Source organism: Tamandua tetradactyla, chromosome 13, assembly GCF_023851605.1.
Source record: "Tamandua tetradactyla isolate mTamTet1 chromosome 13, mTamTet1.pri, whole genome shotgun sequence".
Lineage (NCBI taxonomy): Eukaryota > Metazoa > Chordata > Mammalia > Pilosa > Myrmecophagidae > Tamandua > Tamandua tetradactyla.
Window position 1 is genome coordinate 42,746,937 of NC_135339.1, and position 21,750 is coordinate 42,768,686.

Genomic DNA, 21,750 nt, shown 5'->3' on the forward strand with positions numbered 1-21,750 from the left:
TTTATCTAGAGTATGGACAGATGAATAAGAAATATGGGTGAAGAATGAGCAAATAATGGTGGGACAAAGGCTAAAATAAATTGGGTAAATGGAAATACTAGTGGTCAAAGATAGGAAGGGGTAAGGTATACGGTATGCATGAATTTTTTCTTTTTTCTTTTCATTTCTTTTTCTGGAGTGATACAAATTGTTCTGAAAAATGATCATGGTGTGATGAGTACATGACTCTGGGATGACATTATGAGCTATTGAGTGTAAACCATGTATGGAATGTCTATATGTTAAAATTCATCAATAAAATATTTTTTAAACTTTAATGCTGCCCTAATATGGAATCATTTTATTTAATGTTAAGTAAAGCTATGAAATATGGTGCTTGGTCATTAGCAAAGTTATTGTTAGAACACTGATTATTTTGCTTTTGTTTTGTTTACTTGCTTTTTATTTAAACAGTTTTATTGACTCACCATACAATCCATCCTAAGTGTACAGTTAATGGTTCTCAATATAATCACATAGTTAAGCATTCACCACCGCAGTCAATATGAGAACATTTTCATTTATTCCAAAAAAAAAAAACACAACAAAACCCATATCCCTTATAACCCCCTATTATTGACATTTAACTTTGGTATAATACCTTTGTTACAATTAATGAATGAATATTACAATGTTACTATAATATATATTACAATATTACAGTGTTAACTATAGGCCTTAGTTTGCATTAGCTGCGTTTCTTCCTATATGCCACCCTATTATTAATGTCTTGTAATAGTGACATGTATTTGTTCTAGTTCATGTAAGAACTTTCTTTTAGTTGTACAATTAATCACAGTCATTATCTAAAATTCAAGTTTTGCTAAGTTATACAGTCCCAGTTTTTTATCTTCTAGCTTTCCTTCTTGTGAAATATTGTGAAAAAAAAATTCATTTATTTCTTCAATAGATGAATAGTGTCTGACATATACTAAACATACAGTAAATTTTTACTGAGCAAATGCTTTTAGTGTAAACACTAAAAAGAAAATTCATAATGATAGCAAAAGCAGACATAGGTATTGAATTTCTACTCTTTTTAATCTTAACTTGAAAAGATTAAGATTAAATCTTAATTAATCTTAACTCTCAGGAAACAACTAATATTGCTAGGTAATGATGTCTATTATTTGTCAAATTGAATATGGTCTCTCTAATAGGACACTGTTTTTAAGTGTATATTGAATAAGCAAATTATATTTGTCAGTAAATTTGTTTTCTTATATTTTGGGGCATGGGCAATCACCGGGAGTCAAACCCGGGTCTCCTGCATGGCAGGCGAGAATTCTGCCACTGAGCCACCGTTGTACCACCCAGTAATTTGTTTTCTTGATAAGGATATTATCTAAAAAAAAATCAGTATTACTCCCTGCTTTATTTAGAGTTTTATGATTAAAGCTACCATTTTAAAAAGTAAGTGAATATCTAAGCTTAGATTTGTCTAATGTGTGTCACATGGTTTCAGCAAACTTCTTTTGAGTTAAAAACCAGTCTTGTTTAATCTTTGCACATTTTAAAGGGAAGCCAAGGCACGTTGGCACATGTCAGCAAGCTGTAGGCTCCAGGAAAGATCAGTTAAGCCTGCTATGGCTGCAAAGACCCTAGACTCACAATGGTTTGAGACAAAATTGATTACTTAAGTGTCTTTATCTAGAATTAGCCATGACCGATCATTCCCATCTTTGAAGTGGAATTAAGCTCATCACTAAAACATTTATAAAGTGAGAGATGATATCAGTTTATAAATATATGCTATGAATATATACAAAACAAATATTTTTTTCTTTTCATGTACTTCTATATAAAATATGTAATATAAAAGTAACGTAAATAGATAAATTTATATTTAAGTATATTGTGAGAGAAAAAATATAAAGTGATCTAGAAAGGAGAATATATCCAAAAAAATTCCATGAAATTTAGTTTACCAAAAGTACATTACAAAGAAAAAAGAAACAAAAGATGATTCATCAGGTCTTGCTTATGAATATTAACTATTCTCAGTAGCAATGAAGATATTATTGATATTTTTCCTCCATAGTAAAGTTGAAGAAGGTTCTCAGTCAGTGAGAGGTATTCATGTTTGGTGTGATGAGATACGATGACTTTGGAAAGTCTCATATTTTCAATTTGATAGTTCAGGCTTCTTTGAAGGAAGCTTGCTTTATTTTTAATAAATGGATCGCACATATTGCTCTCAAGGAATGCAAGTCAGTGACTAGTTTTATTTTTATAACTCTATCTAGATTTTGCAAGAGGCCAGCAGAATCAGGAGGGAGACTAGATAAACAGTTGAAGGGCAAATTGCTTGTGCACAACTCCCTTTTCCCTGAGAAAATACAATTTGCTACCTGTTTTGGTATTGATATGGGATTTCTCATCACAGTCATGGCAAAGTGTTCCAAACTTTGATATATCAAGATAATTAGTGGTTTTTCACATAGCAGTGTGGGATAGAGGCTAAAAAAAGGAGTTAACGTTGTCAGAACTAAACCAGAGAGAAGACTTGTGATGTCACCTTTGGCTGATTTTGCAGTGTTTCACCACAACCCAGCAGGATGCAGGGAGCAGGGATAAACACGAAAAAGACAGAGCTTTGTGTAGAGCCAGACTTTGGATTTATACTCAGAGGTGAAAGGCCTTTGTTTTCTTTCCAGAAGAGGAACAACAATCTGTACTCAGGGCAGTTGATGCCATCAAAGGTGCATTTAGGAATAGTTATGTTTTCATTGCCGAGTTCTCCTTTAGATATGTTATCATAAAGCATTTTAATTAGTAGGTCATCTTGTTTCGTTTTCCTAAAGTGACAGCATAAAATGATGAAGATACTAACTAGTGTTTCAGTGTTTCTATGCTACTGATCACCTTTCAATTTACTTATACCATTTTCTTAAGTTTTTATAGTTATTGGTTCTCTGTCTTTCCTCTGCTAGAATGTAAGATCCATAATTGCAGAGATATATTTTGGCCTTGCCCATTAATATTTTTCAACTGCCTAGAAGAGTGAGGGTACATAATAGATTATTGAGAAATGTTTATTGAATAAATGCATTCCAGAGAACATTGAATTTGCCAGAGAAATAAAGTTGGATTTTATCATACAGGGAATACTACAGTGTGGAATTCAGAACATGCATATTGTGTTTGTAGTGATTGTAGTAAAATATGCTTAACCTTAATGAAATTATAACATAAATTACATTAAGCACATAGTACTTGCATACAGGATTATATCATGAGTGGGAAGGCCACTATTTGTAAAAATTTTGCCATCAGAATATTATTTCATTATATCATTACGCAAAAACAGTTATCTTTATTAGCTATACCAGAGCGTTGAATATGCCAATGAAATTATCCCCCAAAAAAGCAAGTACACTTAACTTATTTATAGGTCAGCTACAGTCCTTTTTAGAACCAGACGTGCTTTATTTATTCAAGCATAACATTATCGGCCAAAGAGATTTGGAGGGAAAATCTGTGCTCAGTGAACATTGCAAGAGTTTGAAGTGAGCTTTAAAGTAAAGACATGACACCACGTTGGAGATGCTATTTGAAATGTCTTTCATTTGACTACAATCGTTTAGCAAGTTTTAAGATTTTGGCATCTCCTGTACAATCTTTGTCTGAAATCCAAGAGATATAAAATTATTAAGGAAGAGGCCTCTTGTCTAAAGTGTTTGGTCTATTCCAATCAATTTGATGGAAAAGGCACCACAATAAAAATGATTGCCAGCTGCTTGGCACAATGAGTGAATTAAAAATGTTGGTCCAGGGACACAAGGTTAGTTCAGTGGTAGAATTCTTGCCTGCCATGCAGGAGACCCAGGTTCAATTCCCAGTCCATGCACTTCCCAAAAAACAAGCAAACAAGCAAAAACAAACAATCAATAAAACAAGTTAACAAAAATCCAACAAATGGTGCTGCAATAATGGGTTACTTACATGGAAAAATAATGAAATGTGACCCCGACATACAGCATACCTAAAAATAAATGTTAGTCCTATATATATTTAGTCTTCTGACTAGATAAGCACAGCTCTTTTTTTCAGAAGACACCTTCTCATAACATCTTTATTCAGAAGCTGGGACTTTCTCATCAAATTAGCATGTGCTCTTTGCTTGGAGATTATCAGAATGGCATAGTTTCTTCTAGGCTGCTGTAAATATTGAAGCCACTGAAAGGCTTAAAACTGCTTTGAAACTGCACATGTATGTCAAATTTAAAAAATGAGGTAGAGAAGAAGTCACTATCTTTATTATTACTCAAAAACAAACAAACAAACAAAAACACATGTAACTCATTCCCCCAAACTGTTATTCCAGGTGGTAAGCACTATATCTATTTTAAATGAATTTATTGCAGCTTTTTTGTGTGATGCTTTCAAACGTATAAATGCGATCCTTTAATAAAAATGTTTAGGATCCCAAATTGAGAGCTTCTATTTCCAGAAGCATAATAATAGCAACAGTTTTAATGATTTTAAAATGATGACCTGTCAGGTTGTTTTCATCTTGAAGGCTATTAAATAAAACCCAATTGCTTTGGGTCAGAAATGGAGGGCAGGGATGGAGGGGGAATATGATTTGTGAAAGAATAATAGTTAAAATTAAACTAGTAAGAAGGAAGTGAAGTTGGCAGATTAGGGCCTGGGGAGACACACAGATCTGTCCTTTTGCACTTTGCTAAAACATTGCTTTTACTATAAAGTTTTTTGTTGTAAATATCCTTTTAGTGTTGTGTGTTTACTTTTTCAGAAAATGTAAATACCATTTTTTCCCTTTGTTAATGTTGTCACCTTTCTAAATTTAAAAAGAAAGTTGAAATTTGTATAAATCTTAGCTGGGCTATATCCCAAGCTTGGGAAGTGGGCGGACATCTCTCCATTAGGGTACAGAGGAGCAAGCAGCTCTCGTCTAGCCTCCACGTCCTTAAATCCTTCTGAGCCATGTTTTCTCTTGGAGATTTCCAGATCCTTTTCTGTAATGGAATGAACAGAAGTCTCATACTGACAAACTTCACCACCTCTTCAGCCTCTCACCCGTTTTGAATACTTGAGCCAGTTGACTGTTCTCTGTGTTTCTCTCCTTCCGCCACAGAAAGGGGATAATAATTCATTCTACCTTAGAGGCTTTGTAAAGGCAGATTGGGAAAATAAATGTTTTAGCATGTTGAAGATTCGTAAGTGCCGAGTCAAAAAGACTCATGCTAGTATTTATGGAGGGGCTCCTTGAGTTTGAGGCACTTTTCATATCTGCTCACTTGTTTACACTTCAAAGCAATCTTGTGAGATAGGTATTATTTTTACCTCTTAAAAATACCATATGCTGGGCGGGCCGCGGTGGCTCAGCGGGCAAAGTGCTTGCCTGCTATGCCGGAGGACCTCGGTTCGATTCCCGGCCCCAGCCCATGTAACAAAAACGGAGAAACAGAATACAATAAAACAAGAAAATGTTTAAAAATGTTTCCCTTTCTTCCTTCCTTCCTTCCTTCTCTCTGTCTTTCCTTAAAAAAAAAAAAAAAAAAAAAAAAAAAAAAAAAAAATACCATATGCTAACCAACTGTGCAACTGGAACCCCTAGGTACTATTTGATTTCCATTTAATAGTGAGGAAAGTGAAACACTATTTAATTTGTTCAAAGAACTTAGTAATTTGGAAAGTTTGAGTTTCAAAAGAGGGCACAATCTCATCCACTGCTCTCTACAATGGTTACTGTTGGTCAATTTTATTTTAATTTCCGGGTAAGCACGAACTATAATTTTTGCATAATATTTACCCATAGGACTCGTCTTTGGGCTATCTGTGCATGGAGATTATAAAATCAGGGCCTAAAAACTTTATCAGTTATGAAAAGAAATGTGGAGGGCAGATAAAAAGTAGGCTCCTTTCACCTCTTAGAAAAGGAAACATAATAAGAAAAGATTCCCATTTTAAAAGTGTGTCGTCTCATTTAATGATCTTTGAACTTCAAGGACTGTAAATCACATAATTTAAAATTATTGAACTTGCACCTGTAATATAACTTTAAAATAGATGACGTAGTATGCTATTGCATGAGCTTATAATAAAATGTTATAAAACATACCCAAATTAAAACAGGAAAAAAATGTGTGCAATAAAATATAGATAAAAACAGAAGTTCAAATATTTCCTTCTTATAGCCCAGTAAAACTTACCCACTTTCACAACTAGTCTAGTAAAGAGAATTCTGAGTAGGTTAGAAACTGAAGGACCTTAGATAACAGCCAGAAAGGCTGTCTTATAAAGAGGATTGTATAGCCGCCGATGCTCTCACAGGAAAATCTGGATTTCTTAATTCTGGTAAAATCACAGAGCTGTCAATATTACCCTGTACTCCAACATAACTACTATTTTCGGAGGTTCTGCACCAGCTGGTCTCTTCAGGAAAATCCTGCACTCCACATTTCTCGCAGGCTTCACCATCTCTGATGTACCTTTAAGCTTATTCACTCTCCCCTTTGCTGGCTTTTCCCCTGTTGGCACTGGGTTCGGAACCTCTGGATTAGAGAACCAGAGTTCCAGTCGCAGTTCTGCCAGGGTCTCTCACTGGGGCATTTGCACTTCCGTGTGAATAATTACCTCAGTTAACAAGTCGCTGAGCACAGTTCTTTCAGTAAGATACTTTTTGTATTGTAAGTGACCACTGCTAACACAGTGTATCAGGTTTTGTTATCTACTGGGAAGCCGCAAAGAAAAACAAAGGAATTAAATGAAATTTGTACGAATTCTTTGAAAGACAGATATGATAAAAATTGATGGCTTATCCTCAGTCTTAGCTGACATAGTTAAGTCAGTCTCTTAATCTTTTCTACTAGAAAAGATTAGCATTTTTAGAGACTGGCTTTGCTATTTAAATGCTAAGACAAATTTCCATGTAAATTCTTCGATAGGATATTAATAAATGGTTTAGTATCTTAAGTTGTAGTGTAACATAAAATATATGGTGTATTTCAACTTTATAAGTGAATTGTGCTATTGGTACAATTTTAGTAATTTATACTATCTTACAGTTGATTCATGGGGTGTCAGTTTTAAAGAGAGCACGGTTCTGCTATTATCAGTTTAACTTCTCAACTACTTGCTTACAAATTTAATAGCAGAAATGATGTCTTTCCTTAGAGATTGCTTGTCTGCAAATTCATGTCAATAAAGAGTTTCAGTCATTAAACAAGCATGTCCCTTTGTTAAGGGACAGCGTGGCACAGGTAATTCACTAATGAAGTCAGTAGGCTTTTCTGTGCTATGACAAATTATGTTTACCTATAATATATTAATGAACATGTCACATCTTTCCTTCTCCTTCTTATAATTTTAGATCGGCCTTGAGTGGAATTTGACAGAAGATGTTACCACAGTTTTATCTCTGCAAATGTTTAGCTTCAGGGATTATCCTTGGGTCTCTCTTCGCAATCTGCTTGGGCCAGTACGAAGATGGTAAGGTTGCTTTTAATCTGACCTTTAGAGTTAGCCAAGATTCCTGTTCTTAAATAGAAAATGAAACACAACTCAGAAATGAATAATGCTAATTGAAGTACATTTTAAAATCTAGTAGTCCCATGTAGTAATTTGCCTTAAAATAGTTTTACAAAAGTGGCACCAGTTGCACTTTACTTCTTAGTAAGGATTGCAGTATTGTAGGAAATCCCACTCTAGGCCTCTATTTGAATACTTACTAGTTTTCCCTAGGTAAATAAATGCTCAATTGCTGAGAAAAAAATTAGATTCTATTTACTAACCCTTGAACTGACTCATACAAAGATCTCAAATAAAGTTTAGCAATGCAAAAGACACTGACATTTCCTATGAGAAAAATCCCTGAGAGATCACAAGTAGAAACTTTATGTGTTCCACATTGTATTGTTTCACCCCTTGTGATTTATTTGGAAAGAGCATTAAGCTTCTTAAATCATTCCCTAATAGTAAGTCAGTCACTTTAGAAAGATGTGCTAGTTGTCAGCTCGTTAAGAACTATTTAACAGATTATGACTGCATTGGCCTAAATGTGCCCGTCTTAGATATTTAAGTATTGAAAGAATCTGTCTTTGAATATTACATAGAGTTAGGACATATACAAAACATTTAGTTTAATAGAAGGAAAAATGTGTAGTGTCCCTCTTTAGAAGTTCATTATTTGAGAAAACTGAACTTTGTTAATTTTTAAAATATTTTTTTTATTACTCAGCATGTGTTTGGTGATCAAATACAGAGTCAAACAACCATCATACTCTTGTTAACCAGTTAGCTAGCTGCTCTAAGTGACAGTGAAGAATGTGACATTTTTGTGTGTTTTGTTTGCCAAGGTTGATAGATGTGGAGATAGATTAATTTAACTTTATCCCAACCAGCATTCAAATTAGCACACATTAGGACATTTCAGTCTGCAATTGTTAGGAGGATATATCCCCTTTGGGCTTTACAGAATAATTCACAATAGTAACTGTTTTCATAAAGTCAACAGACTAATCCCTTAAACAGTTCTGCTAATTAGCACACTGTTTGCATCCAGTGCATTTGAATTTCAAGTTGACATCTTTGCCATTTCTGGAAATTGCAAAGCTCCAGTCAAAAACAAGTAAAAAAATGAAGTAATAAAAATATATATATGCTACTTTGGAACAAAAAAATAAATCAAAAATTAAAAAGAACATGACTTCATATTAAAGTAATGAATTTTGAATTGTGTCCCAAGAGTAGCTGGCAAATCTGCAAGGTGCTATTTCTTTTTATCATAAGACATGCTGTTTTCATTCTTATTCTGAAATATGAAGAAGCACCATTTGTTAATGTTCACACTGAGCAGAGAAAGATTCATTATCTGCCATTCCTCACATCAACCATTCAAAAATGTTTTTCAGCAATGTAATTTATGTGAGCAGAGGAAATCACTCCTGGTTTAACCTGTAATGCTATAGATTGGTTTCCTTAATAAGCTCATTACAACACTTGGTCTTTCATAAATATCCTAACATAGCTGCAAAAATAAGATAAGCAGGTCACTGTTGGTCATCATACAGTCTACTTTCTGATGCAGAGTGGAACTTTGCATCTAATACATGATAGCATACATTCGGGACTGCCCCCTAACCTATTAGACTCGGATGGCACTCTGCAGCCACGCGGAAAGTCTGCTCAGTTTTCTCCTCTTGGAGGTAAATGGCTCAATTCCTAGGAAGATTGAAGAGATGGGAAACTTGACAGATAAACTAAAGTTTTGTATAATGTTTTATAAAGATATCTGGATTGTTATATGTATTTCAACATTTCTTCTATACTTGTACCCTTCAATGTACCCCCTCCCCGAAATAATAATGCATTCTATTTTCTTAGTTCCTGCCCCTCCCCTCCCTGCCAACCCCCCACCCCCACCCTGCCCAGGTCTTCTTCACTTTTTTCTAACTTCTCCCCATTTAAGAGCTCCTAACATTAGTTTTGTTCAATTGTTCAGATATGTGTGATTGAAAGTGGTTTTAATAGTTGCTGTTTTGTTTTGTTTTTAACCCATATGAAAGTATAAAAGTGACTATATATATATATAATACCATACAATGCAGGGATGAAGCAAGAAATAGGTAATGCATAGCTCACATGAATTAGCACTAAACTGAATTTGTGAGGTGGACTTTTTAAAAACAGTTTTGGTATCCAAGTCTTAGGGCTGTGGACATTTGGTTATTTTGAAGGAAGGTCACAGTAATGGACAGAAATGTAAGAAAATCAAAATGAAATGAACAACATTTTGATATGCATGATCTACTGATTGGATTAACCCATTATGATACCTGATAACTGAATTGCATACATGTTTAATAGCATCAGATGGAAAAAAATTGTATATTGTCCTATCACCATGAATATATTATTTTTGCATTTTTCTATCATGTTAAAAGAAGAGTGTTCTTCTGGACTAATAATTAAGAACAACCTCCTATGCTTTTCTGTGCTTTCGTTACTTAGATATAAAGGATACAGAAGGGAAAAAAGGATTTTATTTATAAAATTAATATTAATTCTGAAAGAGAATATTCTAGTCTTTCCAAAATATGTGAAATTACTTTTAAGGAAAATATTTTGTTTAATTATTTTAAATATTTTATAATAGAATATTTGGCTTGAAAACGTTGATTGCGTTTTGTATTAAGCTGAAACTTCTCATCCAAATTCCTGAGATAAATTTTCAGATATAGTAATACAATTTTTCAATGATCTCTTCTGTAATGGACATTTCTTTTTTTGACAGTTGTATATTTAACACCCATTAATAGCATAAGTAAAGTTGGTAGTATTTCATTAAATTTAAAAATTCACAATTTAGAAAATTGTTATAGCTGTTAGAAAATTAGACAACCTTAACAGATTTGTAGTTTATGGTGTCTTTGCTTTTTTTCATGTAAAAAAGTTAGAATGTATTTTAGCATTTTCTTTTCATTTGATTTGGTTTTGTAATGTGTGTGTGTGTTTTACAATTTTAGGGAATATAAATAAATTTTATTTTAGAAAATAAAAGGAAAACCCACAAAATATAATTATTGACTTTATAAACTGAAGGAAACAGATTTTCGAGAAGTGGGAGGTGAAAAAACAAATATTCTGTTGGATTACTGATCATGAGCTTTCTGTCTGAATGGAGACATTTACCCTGATCCTGACTTGAGTGTGGGGAGCCGGGGAGGGAGGTGCCATGGGGAAGAAGTGGAAGCATGGCCAGGTGTTAAGTTGTATGTTGTGGGTGAAAAGGATATGTGAAATATGGCACTTGTTCCCAAATGCTTTTCACAGTGAGGTAAATACACTAAATTGTCAGATCGGTAGTGTGAATCCTCCAACTTCATTCTTCTTTTTCAAAATGGTTTTGACTATTCAGGGCCCCTTACCCTTCCATAAAAACTTGATGGTTGGCTTTTCCGTATCTGCAAATATTCTAGTTTGCTAGCCGCTTTAATGCAACACACCAGAAATGGATTGGTTTAATAAAAGGGAATTTATTGTGTTTGTTCTTCAGAGGAAAGGCAGCTAACTTTCAACTGAGATTCTTTCTTACATGGGGAGGCTCAGGGTAATCTCCGCTGGCCTTCTCTCCAGGCCTCTGGGTTCCAACAACTTTCCCTGGGGTGATTTCTTTCTGCATCTCCAAAGGCCTGGGCTGAGCAGCGAGTGCTGAGATGAGGTATGCTGAGCTGCTTGGGCTGTGCAACCTTGTGCTCTCTCATTTAAGCACCAGACAATTAAGTCAAACATCATTCATTGCAGCAAGCATGCCTCCTAGCCACTGCAGATATAATCAGCAACAGATGAGGTTCACGTACCATTGACTCGTGTCCGCAGCAACAGAACTAGGTGCCTTCACCTGGCCAAGTTGACAACTGAATCTAACTACCACATGTCCACCCCTTGTCAACTTGGCAACTACATGCATCACCTTAAACAATATTAAGGTGCAAAAAATCCTCTTCTAGCTGTGGACCTGTGAATCTCAAAAGAAGTTGTCTGGTGCCAATATGCAAAGGAGGAACAGTCACAGGATCCATAGAGAGAAATTGGTAGGAAAACCTGCAGGGCAAGCACCATTGGATTTCAAAATCTGAAAGTCATTTATCCTTCAGCTTTAGAAAGTGGGAGTCCCACCCTTTTCCTTAATTCCTTCATTCCATTAATGCAGTGTATTATACTAATTGATTTTCTTATGTTGAACCACCTTTGCATACCAGGGATAAATCCCACTTGTTCATTGTGTGTAATTCTTTTAACATACTGTTGAATTCAGTTTGCTGGTATGTTTTTAGGGCTTTTGCATCTTTGTTCATAAGAAATATTGGTCTGTAATTCTCTTTTCTTGTTGAATTTTTATCTGGTTTCATTATGTGGATAATGAAAACCTCATAGAATGAACTAGGGAGTATTTCTTCTTCAATGTATTGAAAGAATTTGAGCAGAATTAGTGTTCTTATCTTCTTGGGATGTTTGGTAAAATTCTCCAATGAAGCCATCTGTTCCTTAAATTTTCTTTCTTGAGAAATTTTTAATTGTTGATTCAATTTTTTGCTATTAATTGGTTTACTAAGATCTTCTATTTCTTTTTTGAGTCAGTGTAGGTAATTTGTATGTTTCTAAGAATTTGTCATTTCATCTAGGTTATCTTATTTATAATTCTTCTTAGTATCCTCTTATCGTCTGATCTTAAAACTTATTACAAAGCCACAGTAAGCAAATAGTATGGCACTAACTTCTAAGAAGATGGCAGAACGGGTTAGGCTGTGCTCATGGAAGAATAAGAGAAGGGACAGAAAAATGACTGGGACTGCAGTTCCAGAGTGTGAGTAATCAAAGAGCATCTTCTACACTGTATAGGTAGGTCCTGGACAAAGATGCAGAGAAATTGGGACAGAGAATAGGGTGAATGTGCTTGGTCGTGACCCCACTGGGGACAAGCAGCATGCACAGGACACTGCAGTCCTGAAGGAACAGACTGCTCCTGTGCTCCAGCCTATGCCCACTGCTAGCTTGGGAGATATTCCCTCGCAGCTCTGCAGCCACAAGCTCCTGTGGGGAAACTGGAAACCATTAGACTTGTTTTCCCTGTGCCAGTGCACAGTGCCTGCTCCTGACTCCTGAGACAGGCCACTGGGGGCACATGGTATTCTTGGCAGAGACTGGGGGCCCCTCCCCCTGGGAGAAGGGGGAGATGCAGTGGAGCTGGTCTGACAGTAGTTCGGCAAAATAATTTTGTTGGGTCCTGACACCACTCTCCTGTCCCTATGAGGGCCCAGAGACCTCAAGCATGCGTGGATAAAGAGGTGTGGATGAGGAAGCATGCCCAGCCATACCCCGTGCTACCACCTGCCAGGCATTTCCAGGTTGACTGTGGACAGGAGCAGCTGAAATACCTGTCCCACACCCTAAGGTGATCACAAGCGGGAGTCTGGGGGCCATCAAACCAATTGACCCCACAAGTGGAGTCACTGCCAAGGAGCACACTGCTCCTTGCCCAGCCCTGGGGGTGGCAGTTTTCAAGATGCACCAAGAACAACAGCCCTGGTTGGAATTACAATGGGTCTCCATCCAGCTAGCCAGCTGCTGCAGGCAGGGAGAGGTGGGCCTGAGGGAAAGAGCCCAGTATGCACCACCTGCTGGAAAGAAAGGGAATGTGCACTATGGCAAACTGCCTATTGGACTAGTTTTTTTGTTTGTTTGTTTGGTTGGTTGGTTGGGTTTTTTTTACAGCTTTTAAGAAGGGAATTTATTAATTTGCAAGTTTACAGTTCTAAGTCCACAAATATTTCCAAACCAAGGCATGTAGAGATAGATACCTTAACTCCAAAGAAAGGGCCAAAGAAGTTCAGGGTTTCTCTCTCAGCTGGAAAGGCACATGGGAAGTCTACTGCTTTTTCTTCTGGCTTCTCATTTCATAAGGCTTCATCAGAGTGCTTTCCTTCTGCATCTCCCAAGATATCTGGCTATGTGGGCTCTCTCAAATTACTGGGCTCTTTCCAAAATTGTTCCCTCTTTTTTAAAAAATATTTTTATTGAGAAATCGTCACACACATATACTCCATACACAGTGTACAATCAGTGACTCACAACATCATCATCACCTATTTTTGTATTCATCACCATGATCATTTTTAGAACATTTTCTTCACTCTAGCAAAAAGAAATGAGGAAAAATAAAAATCTCATGCATACTATACCTCTTACCCCTCCTTATCACTGACCACTACTATTGCAATCTATCCAATTTATTTTACTCTTTGTCCCCCCTATTGTTTATTTATTTTTATCCAGATCTTTTTACTCATCTGTCCATACCCTGGATAAAAGGAGAATCAGACACAAGGTTTCACAATCACACAGTCATATTGTAAAAGCTACGTCATTATGCAATCATCTTTAAGAATTAAGGCTACTGGGACACGGGTCAACATTTTCAGGTACTTCCCTCCAGCCACTCCAATACACCATAAACTAAAAAGGGATATCTATATAATGCATAAGAATAACCTCCAGGATAATCTCTTGACTCTGTTTGAAATCTCTCAGTCACTGAAACTTTATTTTGCCTCATTTCTCTCTTTCCCCTTTTGGTCAAGAAGACTTTCTCAATCCCATGATGCTGGGTTCAAGCTCATCCTGGGAGTTCTGTCCCACGTTGCCTGGGAGATTTACACCCCTGGGAGTCATGTTCCACACAGTGGGGAGGGCAGTGAGTTCACTTGCCAAGTTGGCTTAGATAGAGAGGCCACATTTGAGCAATAAAAGAGGTTCTTTGAGGATGACTCTTAGGCATAATTGTAAGTGGGCTTAGCTTATCTTTTGCAGGGATAACTTTCATAGGGATGAACCCCATGATCGAGGGCTTGGCCTATTGATTTGGTTGTCCCCACTGCTTGTGAGAATATCAGGAATTCCCCAAGTGGGAAAGTTAAATGTTTCATCCATTCTCCCCATTCCTCCAGCGGGAATTTGCAAATACTTCTTTATTCGTTGCCCAAAATTCTCCAGGATATATCAGGGCATCATATGAACCTGGACAAACCAATGAGATCACATTCCAATTCAAGATTACATGTACTTACGGTGTTCAACTACACTGACCAGACAAGTTAAATTAGGTAATGCAGTACCCAAAATACAAATTTTCCATGAAATGAGCTTCTATCCCTTTGGTCTCAAACAGAAGTTGAAGTTTTAAAATGTGTACCATATTATCCTTTTCCCTGTATTCTAATTTACCTTATTCTTGTCCAGATCAGCTTCATACATATCTCTAGCTGAAGTCTGATCCCTCTTTGAACTTTTTCAGGAGTCTCTGTATGGGGTAAGGCTGACTTTCATACTTTCAGAGCTCTGAGTCTCAGATGTCAAATAAATATCCAAAGTTTCTGGGACTGACCAGGTTATATACAAATAGTTCAGTGTCTAGGAATTTAAAAATAAAAGTTACAACTCCTGAATATATGAGAGTGCTGTAAGAGCTTACAATTTAGGACCCATTACAGTAGGACCCAAACTATTAAACTATGCTGTCAACTTCAGTCAACTGAGTTTGTATATTATAGTTAGTTCATATGAGTTAGGCACGATAATATTTGTCTTTTTTGTTTCTTTCATTTCATTCAACATAAATCCTTTAAGGTTCATTCACCTAGTTGCATGCCTAACAACTTCATTCCTTCTTGCAGCTGCTTAGTAGTCCATTGTATGTATACTTCACAGTTCTCCCTTCCTTCCCTCAGTCGTTGTACACTTAGGCATTGTGAATCGTGAGCACTGCTGCCATAAACACCAGTGTGCAAATGTCCATTCCTATCCTCACTCTCAGTTCCTCAGGGTATATACTGAGCAATGGGGTTTCATGATCATATGGCAACCCCACTCCTAGCCTCTTGTGGAGCCACAATACTGCTCTCCAAGGGGCTGCACTTCTCAGTTTCCCTACCAACAGTGAATAGGTGCATCTCTTTCTCCACATTTTCTCAAGCACTTGTTTCTCTGTTCATTTTTAAGCAGTTTTATTTGCCCACCATACAATCCAACTTAAGTAAATAGTCATGCCTTCACCACCATTATCTATATAAAGGCATTGCCTTTTCTTCTGCAAAGAATCCCATGCTCTCCCCACTGCCTCCAGTCTGTTGACATTTAGTTTCCACGTAATGCCTTTGTTACATTCAGTGAAAGCATATTACAATGGTACTGTTAACTGTAGACCCTAGCTTGCATTGATTGTACTTTTTCCTGTATACCATCCATTTTCAACACCTTGCAATGTTGACGTTCATTCGTTCTCCCTCATGCAAAATTGTTTTCAAATTTGTATATTTAATCACTATCATTGTCCACTCTAGGCATTGTGGACATAGAGAATAAAGATCTTAGTCTTTTTTCTCTAGCTTTCCTTCTGATTTCATGCATACCCCCAGCCCTTCTCCCTCAATCATACTCACATTCAACTTCATTTAGAGTACTTTTATTATTCTACAATTAGGTAGTGTTGTCCTATCCATTTCTGAATTTTTACAATCAGTCCTGTTGCACAATCTGTATTCTTTCCACACCAAATGCCCAATCTCTACCATATGTTCTTAACTTCAATGGAATTGAATCAAGAGTACAGAAATACAACACCAAGTCTATGAGCAATTGATCTTTGACAAGGCCCCCAAATCCACTAAACTGGGACAGAATAGTCTTTACAATAAATGGGGGCTTGGAAAATGGGATATCAATAACCAAAAGAATGAAAAAGCACCCCTAACTTACACCCTATTTAAAAATTAACTCCAAATGTATCAAAGACCTAAGTGTAAGAGCCAGTAAGCATATAACTCCTAGAAGAAAATATAGGGAAACATCTTCAAGACCTGGTAACAGGAGGTAGTTTCTTAAATTTTACACCCAAAGCACAAGCAACAAAAGAAAAATAGATAGATGGGAACTCTGCAAGATCAAATGCTTCGGTACCTCAAAGGACTACGTCAATAAGGTGAATAGGCAGCCAAATCAATGGGAGAAAATATTTGGAAACCTCATACTGAATAGAGGTTTGGTATCCTGTATACATAAAGAAATCATACAACTCAACAACAAAAGAACAAACAACCCAATTATAAAATGGGCAAAATATATGAATAGACATTTTTCAGAAGAGCATATACAAATAGCTAAAAAGCACATGAAGAGATTCTCATTTTCATTAGATATAATAAATGCAGGTCAAGACTACAATGAGATATCACCTTGCACCTATAAGAATGGCTGCTATGAAACAAAGAGTTAACTACAAATGTTGGAGAGAATGTAAAGACTGGAAAATTTGTTCATTTCTGGTGGGAATGTATAATGGTACAGCTGCTGTGGAAGACAGTGTGGTGGTTCCTCAAAAAATGAAATATCAATATGACCCAGTAATAATGACTCAATATATACCCAAAAGAACTGAAAGCAGTGACATGAATAGATATTTGCACACTGATGTTCATAGCAGCACTATTCGTAATTGTCCCCAAATGGAAACAATTCAAGCGCCCATCACCAGATGAGTGGATAAACAAAATGTGGTATATTCATATAATGAAATATTAAGCAGCAGTAAGACAAAATGACATCCTGAATCATATGGCAACATGGATGAACCATGAGGACATAATCCTGAGTAAAGTAAGCCAGAAAGGACAGATATTGTATGATTTTGCTAATATGACCCTGGTAAAGATAAATTCAGGGGCCTAAAATGTAGAATACAGGGGAACTAGAATTACACAGAGGCTAGAGATGGGTAAATGGTGACCTCCAGGCCCCACTGAATTTAAATGAATGTGAATGGATTGAAGTGATTATAGTTCATTAGTGAGTTTATAAGCAATATTACAATATTGAAGGTAAATATGATTGAAAGAGGTTGTATAAAGCCATGTTTCCCACTGATTAATACTACAAATATAAATAGGTTCTTGTATGAACTACTTCAAAGGTGCCAACCTTGTACAAAGAGTCAATAATAGAGAGGTATAGGGGAAAACTATGGCTATGGTCTAAATTTAATAGGGAGTCATCAACAGCACCACAGCAATTCAAGGGATAAACAATTGGAGGTGAGGGAAAAGAGTTAAGGGGAGGTTTAGATTTGCTATTTGGTGAGGGTGTATTTATCTGTAATTTTTCTCTTGGACTAATGAAATGTGTCTAAAATTGAGAGTGCTAGATGATTGGACAACCAAGTAAGGTTACTATAAAATGTGGATTGTTTATTTGGGACATTATCCATGATACCCTATGGTAGAGGTGGTCAAAAAGTGTATGACCCAGAAGCAGGAAGGCAAACTGAGGTGTATACCTATGGTGGAATATTGTGTGGCTATAGAAAAGAACGATGTCCTGAGGTCTGCAGTGAAATGAATGAACCTTGGGGACTTTATCTTGTGCAAAATAAGTCAGAAACAAAAGAATAAATATTGTATGGTGTATTATTTAGGGTTCTCTAGAGAAACAATCAGCAGGAGCTATCTATAAATATAAAATTTAGAAAAGTGTCTCACATAACCTTGGGGATATAGAGACCAAGGTCTCTAGGGCAGGCTGTGAGATGGCAGCTCCAATGAAGGTCCTCAACAAACTCTCAGGAGAGTCTGGCTGGCTGAAACAGGAAGAGTGATTGTCTCTTCTGAATCCTCCTTAAAAGTCTTCCAGTGATTAGATTAAGCATCACTCACTGCAGAAGATACTCTCCTTAGCTGACTGCAAATGCAATCAGCTGTGGATGCAGCCAGTGTGGTCATGATTTTGTCCACAAAATGTCCTCATAGCAACAGACAGGCCAGCGCTTGCCCAACCAGACAACCAGACACCACCATCTGGCCAAGTTGACACATGAACCTTACCATGACATAAGGTCTCTTTCAGAGAATACTTATAAGAAAATTGGGACCTAGATTTTAAGCTCTTATATCAGTCACATTTAATCCAGATTTCTAAGTGTATTTTTAGATTCTGAAATGCTGTACATGTGTGTATAACCTGATATTTCCCTGGAACTTTGGGTATCTGTGTGACACCTAAGGCTCAAAGTTGTGATTCTGCAACTCTGAAAGTCAGCATTGCTGCATACAATATCTATTAATGAAATCAAAAAAGAAATCAGGCTTCAATTAGAGAAAAGATCAAGGCTGATCTAGTTGGGACTAAGATAAAAGAATACAGGGCAAAGGATGATATAGTCTGTATTCTAGAACTTCACCTACTGTATGAGATCAAAGGCAGAGGGGTTTATTTTGTCCAAAACCTAGATTTCCTGTAACACAATCTAAATCAACTGACCTGGAAAGTTCATTTAAAAAACCCAGACACATGGAGCCCATAATGGGAATGAGGGCTTGTGATTCTGTATACCTCGTTGTAATAGCCAGATACATCCCAGAGTATGTTGGGCAGATAATTAAAAAGTATTGGCCAAATCCCTTGATGAACTGGAGAAAAAATATGGAGTGATTAACGTTTCCCACCTGGGAAACCCCTGATGCTCTCTCAAACATTAAAGACTCCCAAGTTAATAGGCCAAGCCATTGATCTCGAGGTTTGCTCTTATGGAACTTATTTCTATAGTGAAGAAACTAACCCTAACTATAATGATGCCTAAGAATTATTTCCAGAAAACCTCTTTTGTTGCTCAGATGTGGCCCTTCTCTGTAAGTCCAACTCTGCAAGGAAAATCATTACCCTTTCCCCTAATGGGACATGACATTCAGGTGTGAAAGTCTCCCTGACAACATAGGATGTGACTCTTAGGGATGAGCCTGGTCCAGGCATCATGGGATCGACAATGCATTCCTGACCAAAAGGAGGAAAAGAAATGTAACAAAATAAGATATCAGTGGCTAAGAGAGTCCAAATAAGTTTGAGAGGCTATTCTAGAGGCTACTCTTGTGCATGCTTCAGCTAGATATCCCTAAATGACATGATGTTTTAATTTGTAAACTGCCAGAATGTGATATACCAGAAATGGAACAACTTTTAAATAGGGGAAATTAATAAGTTGCAAGTTTACAGTTCTAATGCCATGAAAATGTCCAAATTAAGACAAGGCTATAAAAATGTCCAAATTAAGGCAACCACGGAAAGATACCTTGGTTCAAGAAGGCCAATAATATTTGAGGTTTCTCTCTTAGCTGGAAAGGCACATGGTGATGTTGGCTAGCTTAATCTCTAGGCTTCTTCAATGACTCCCCTCGGGCTCTGTCCATTCTGTTGGCTCTGTTGGATATGGTGGCTCATAAGCTCTTTCCAAAATTGTTCCCTCCTAAAGGGCTCCAGTAAGCAACCCCACTCTGAGTGGGTGAAGATACATCTCCATGGAAACCATATCATCAAAAGTTACCACCCACAATTGGGTGTCATATTCCCATGGGAGCAGTCAGACAGGTCCCACCCAGCAATATTGAATGAGGAATAAAGGACATGGCTTTTCTAAGGTGCATAACAGCTCCAAACCAGCACACCATGCCTTGACAAACCCCAGCCAACATAGTATCTGTAACCCTGAGGAACACCTAGGGCTCCATCTGAGATTCTATAAAAGTTTCATGCAATAAGTTTACTTTCCAGAAACCTGTAATCTCCAGGTGGTTCCTAGGCCTACTAAGTCCTAAAACCCAGGGGGGACAGAACATCAACTAATTCCATCCCCCTATCCTATACTGTTGCTGCCCCTTTTCAACATGAAATAGTTAGAATGGGCATGGCTCAAATATCCCTAAAGATTGGGAGAAAGATCAAAGGAGAAAGAGGAGTTATAACAGAGAAGATAGGATCCACCAAATGAGTCTGCTGAATCATATTGGTATTTTGTTTAGTCTCTAGTGTCTTGGAGCAGCCCGAAGGAAAAACTAGAAATCGTGAAACTGTAACCCATATCAAACTTTGAAATCTCTTCCATAACTACTTGTTAAAATATACTTTAAAATTTATTTGCTGTATAAATTTATATTTTACAATAAGAACATTTAAAAAAATAATATGGCACTGGCACAAGGACAGACATACACACTAATGGAACTGAATTGAAAGCTCAGAAATCAGCCCTCATATTTATGGCCAACTGATTTTTGACAAGGAGGCAAAGACAATTCAATTTGGAAAGATTGGTCTCATCATCAAATGGTACTGGGAAAACCAGATCTCCATTTTGCAAGAGAAAGGAGGACCTGTACCTCACACCATATACAAAAATCAACAGACAGTGATCAAAGACCTAATCGTACCAATCAGAATTATGAAACTCCTAGAAGAAAATATCAGGAAGCATCTTCAGTACTTGGTGTGAGCCAATGATTTCTTAGACTTTACATCCGTAGCACAAGCAACAAACAAACATATATATAAGTGGGACCTCATGAAAATTAAAAATTTGTGTATCAAAGCACTTTGTCGTGAAAGTAAAACAGCAGCTTACCTATGGGAGAAAATATCTTTAAACCACATGACTAATAAAGGTTTACTATCCAGAATATATATAAAAATCCATCAAATTAACAACAAAAAGACAAAATAACTCCAACTAAAAATTGCTTCTTTTATCTCTTTCATTCTTGCCATGGTTCTCTTTCCTTCCTTCCTTCCCTACGCCCTTACTCTCCCGTCCCAATCATAAGAATTAATCCTTGTAGTTTTGAAATTGATTGAATTTAACACTTCCTATGTTATTATTCTCCTGTATTATTGTTGTTTCATCCCTGCCATTCCAATGTGTTCAACAAGTTCTTGAAATCAGGAATCAAATCAGTATTTATTTGATGTCTACACAGAATCAGTTAATAATAACCACTAATGTTTATTAAGCATTTATTAACTAAGCCCTCCAAATGGATTAATTTATTTAACTTTCTCCAGTACCCAGTGAGGTTCTTATGATAATAATAATCTCATAATAATTCACTATTTATTATTCATAGTTTAAAGATCAGGAAAGTATAAAGGCACAGAGAAGTTATGAAAATCTCCCAGCATGAAACAACTACTAAGTAGAAAAGTTGGAATCATGCCATTTTACTTCTAGTGTCCACAAAAAATGACCACATACTCTATTATTTTATGACATCAAAATCTTAACCTTTCTTCTCAGATTTTATTAATATTCCACTTGTTCTTCATACTAATGCATTCTTTATTCTCCGATGTTGCTACTGATGACACCCAAAC

At 36.5% G+C, this 21,750-nt stretch overlaps 1 protein-coding gene across 1 annotated transcript in view; it reads left to right on the plus strand.

Annotated features, from left to right (window-relative positions):
• Window positions 1-21,750, plus strand: part of PCDH15 (protocadherin related 15) — a 1,748,268-nt gene that overhangs the window by 905,766 nt on the left and 820,752 nt on the right. Inside the window, exon 4 of the mRNA XM_077125289.1 lies at window positions 7,379-7,497. Coding sequence (XP_076981404.1) covers window positions 7,407-7,497 — 91 coding nt within the window. The 5' untranslated portion in view covers window positions 7,379-7,406. The remainder of the gene's footprint in view (window positions 1-7,378; window positions 7,498-21,750) is intronic.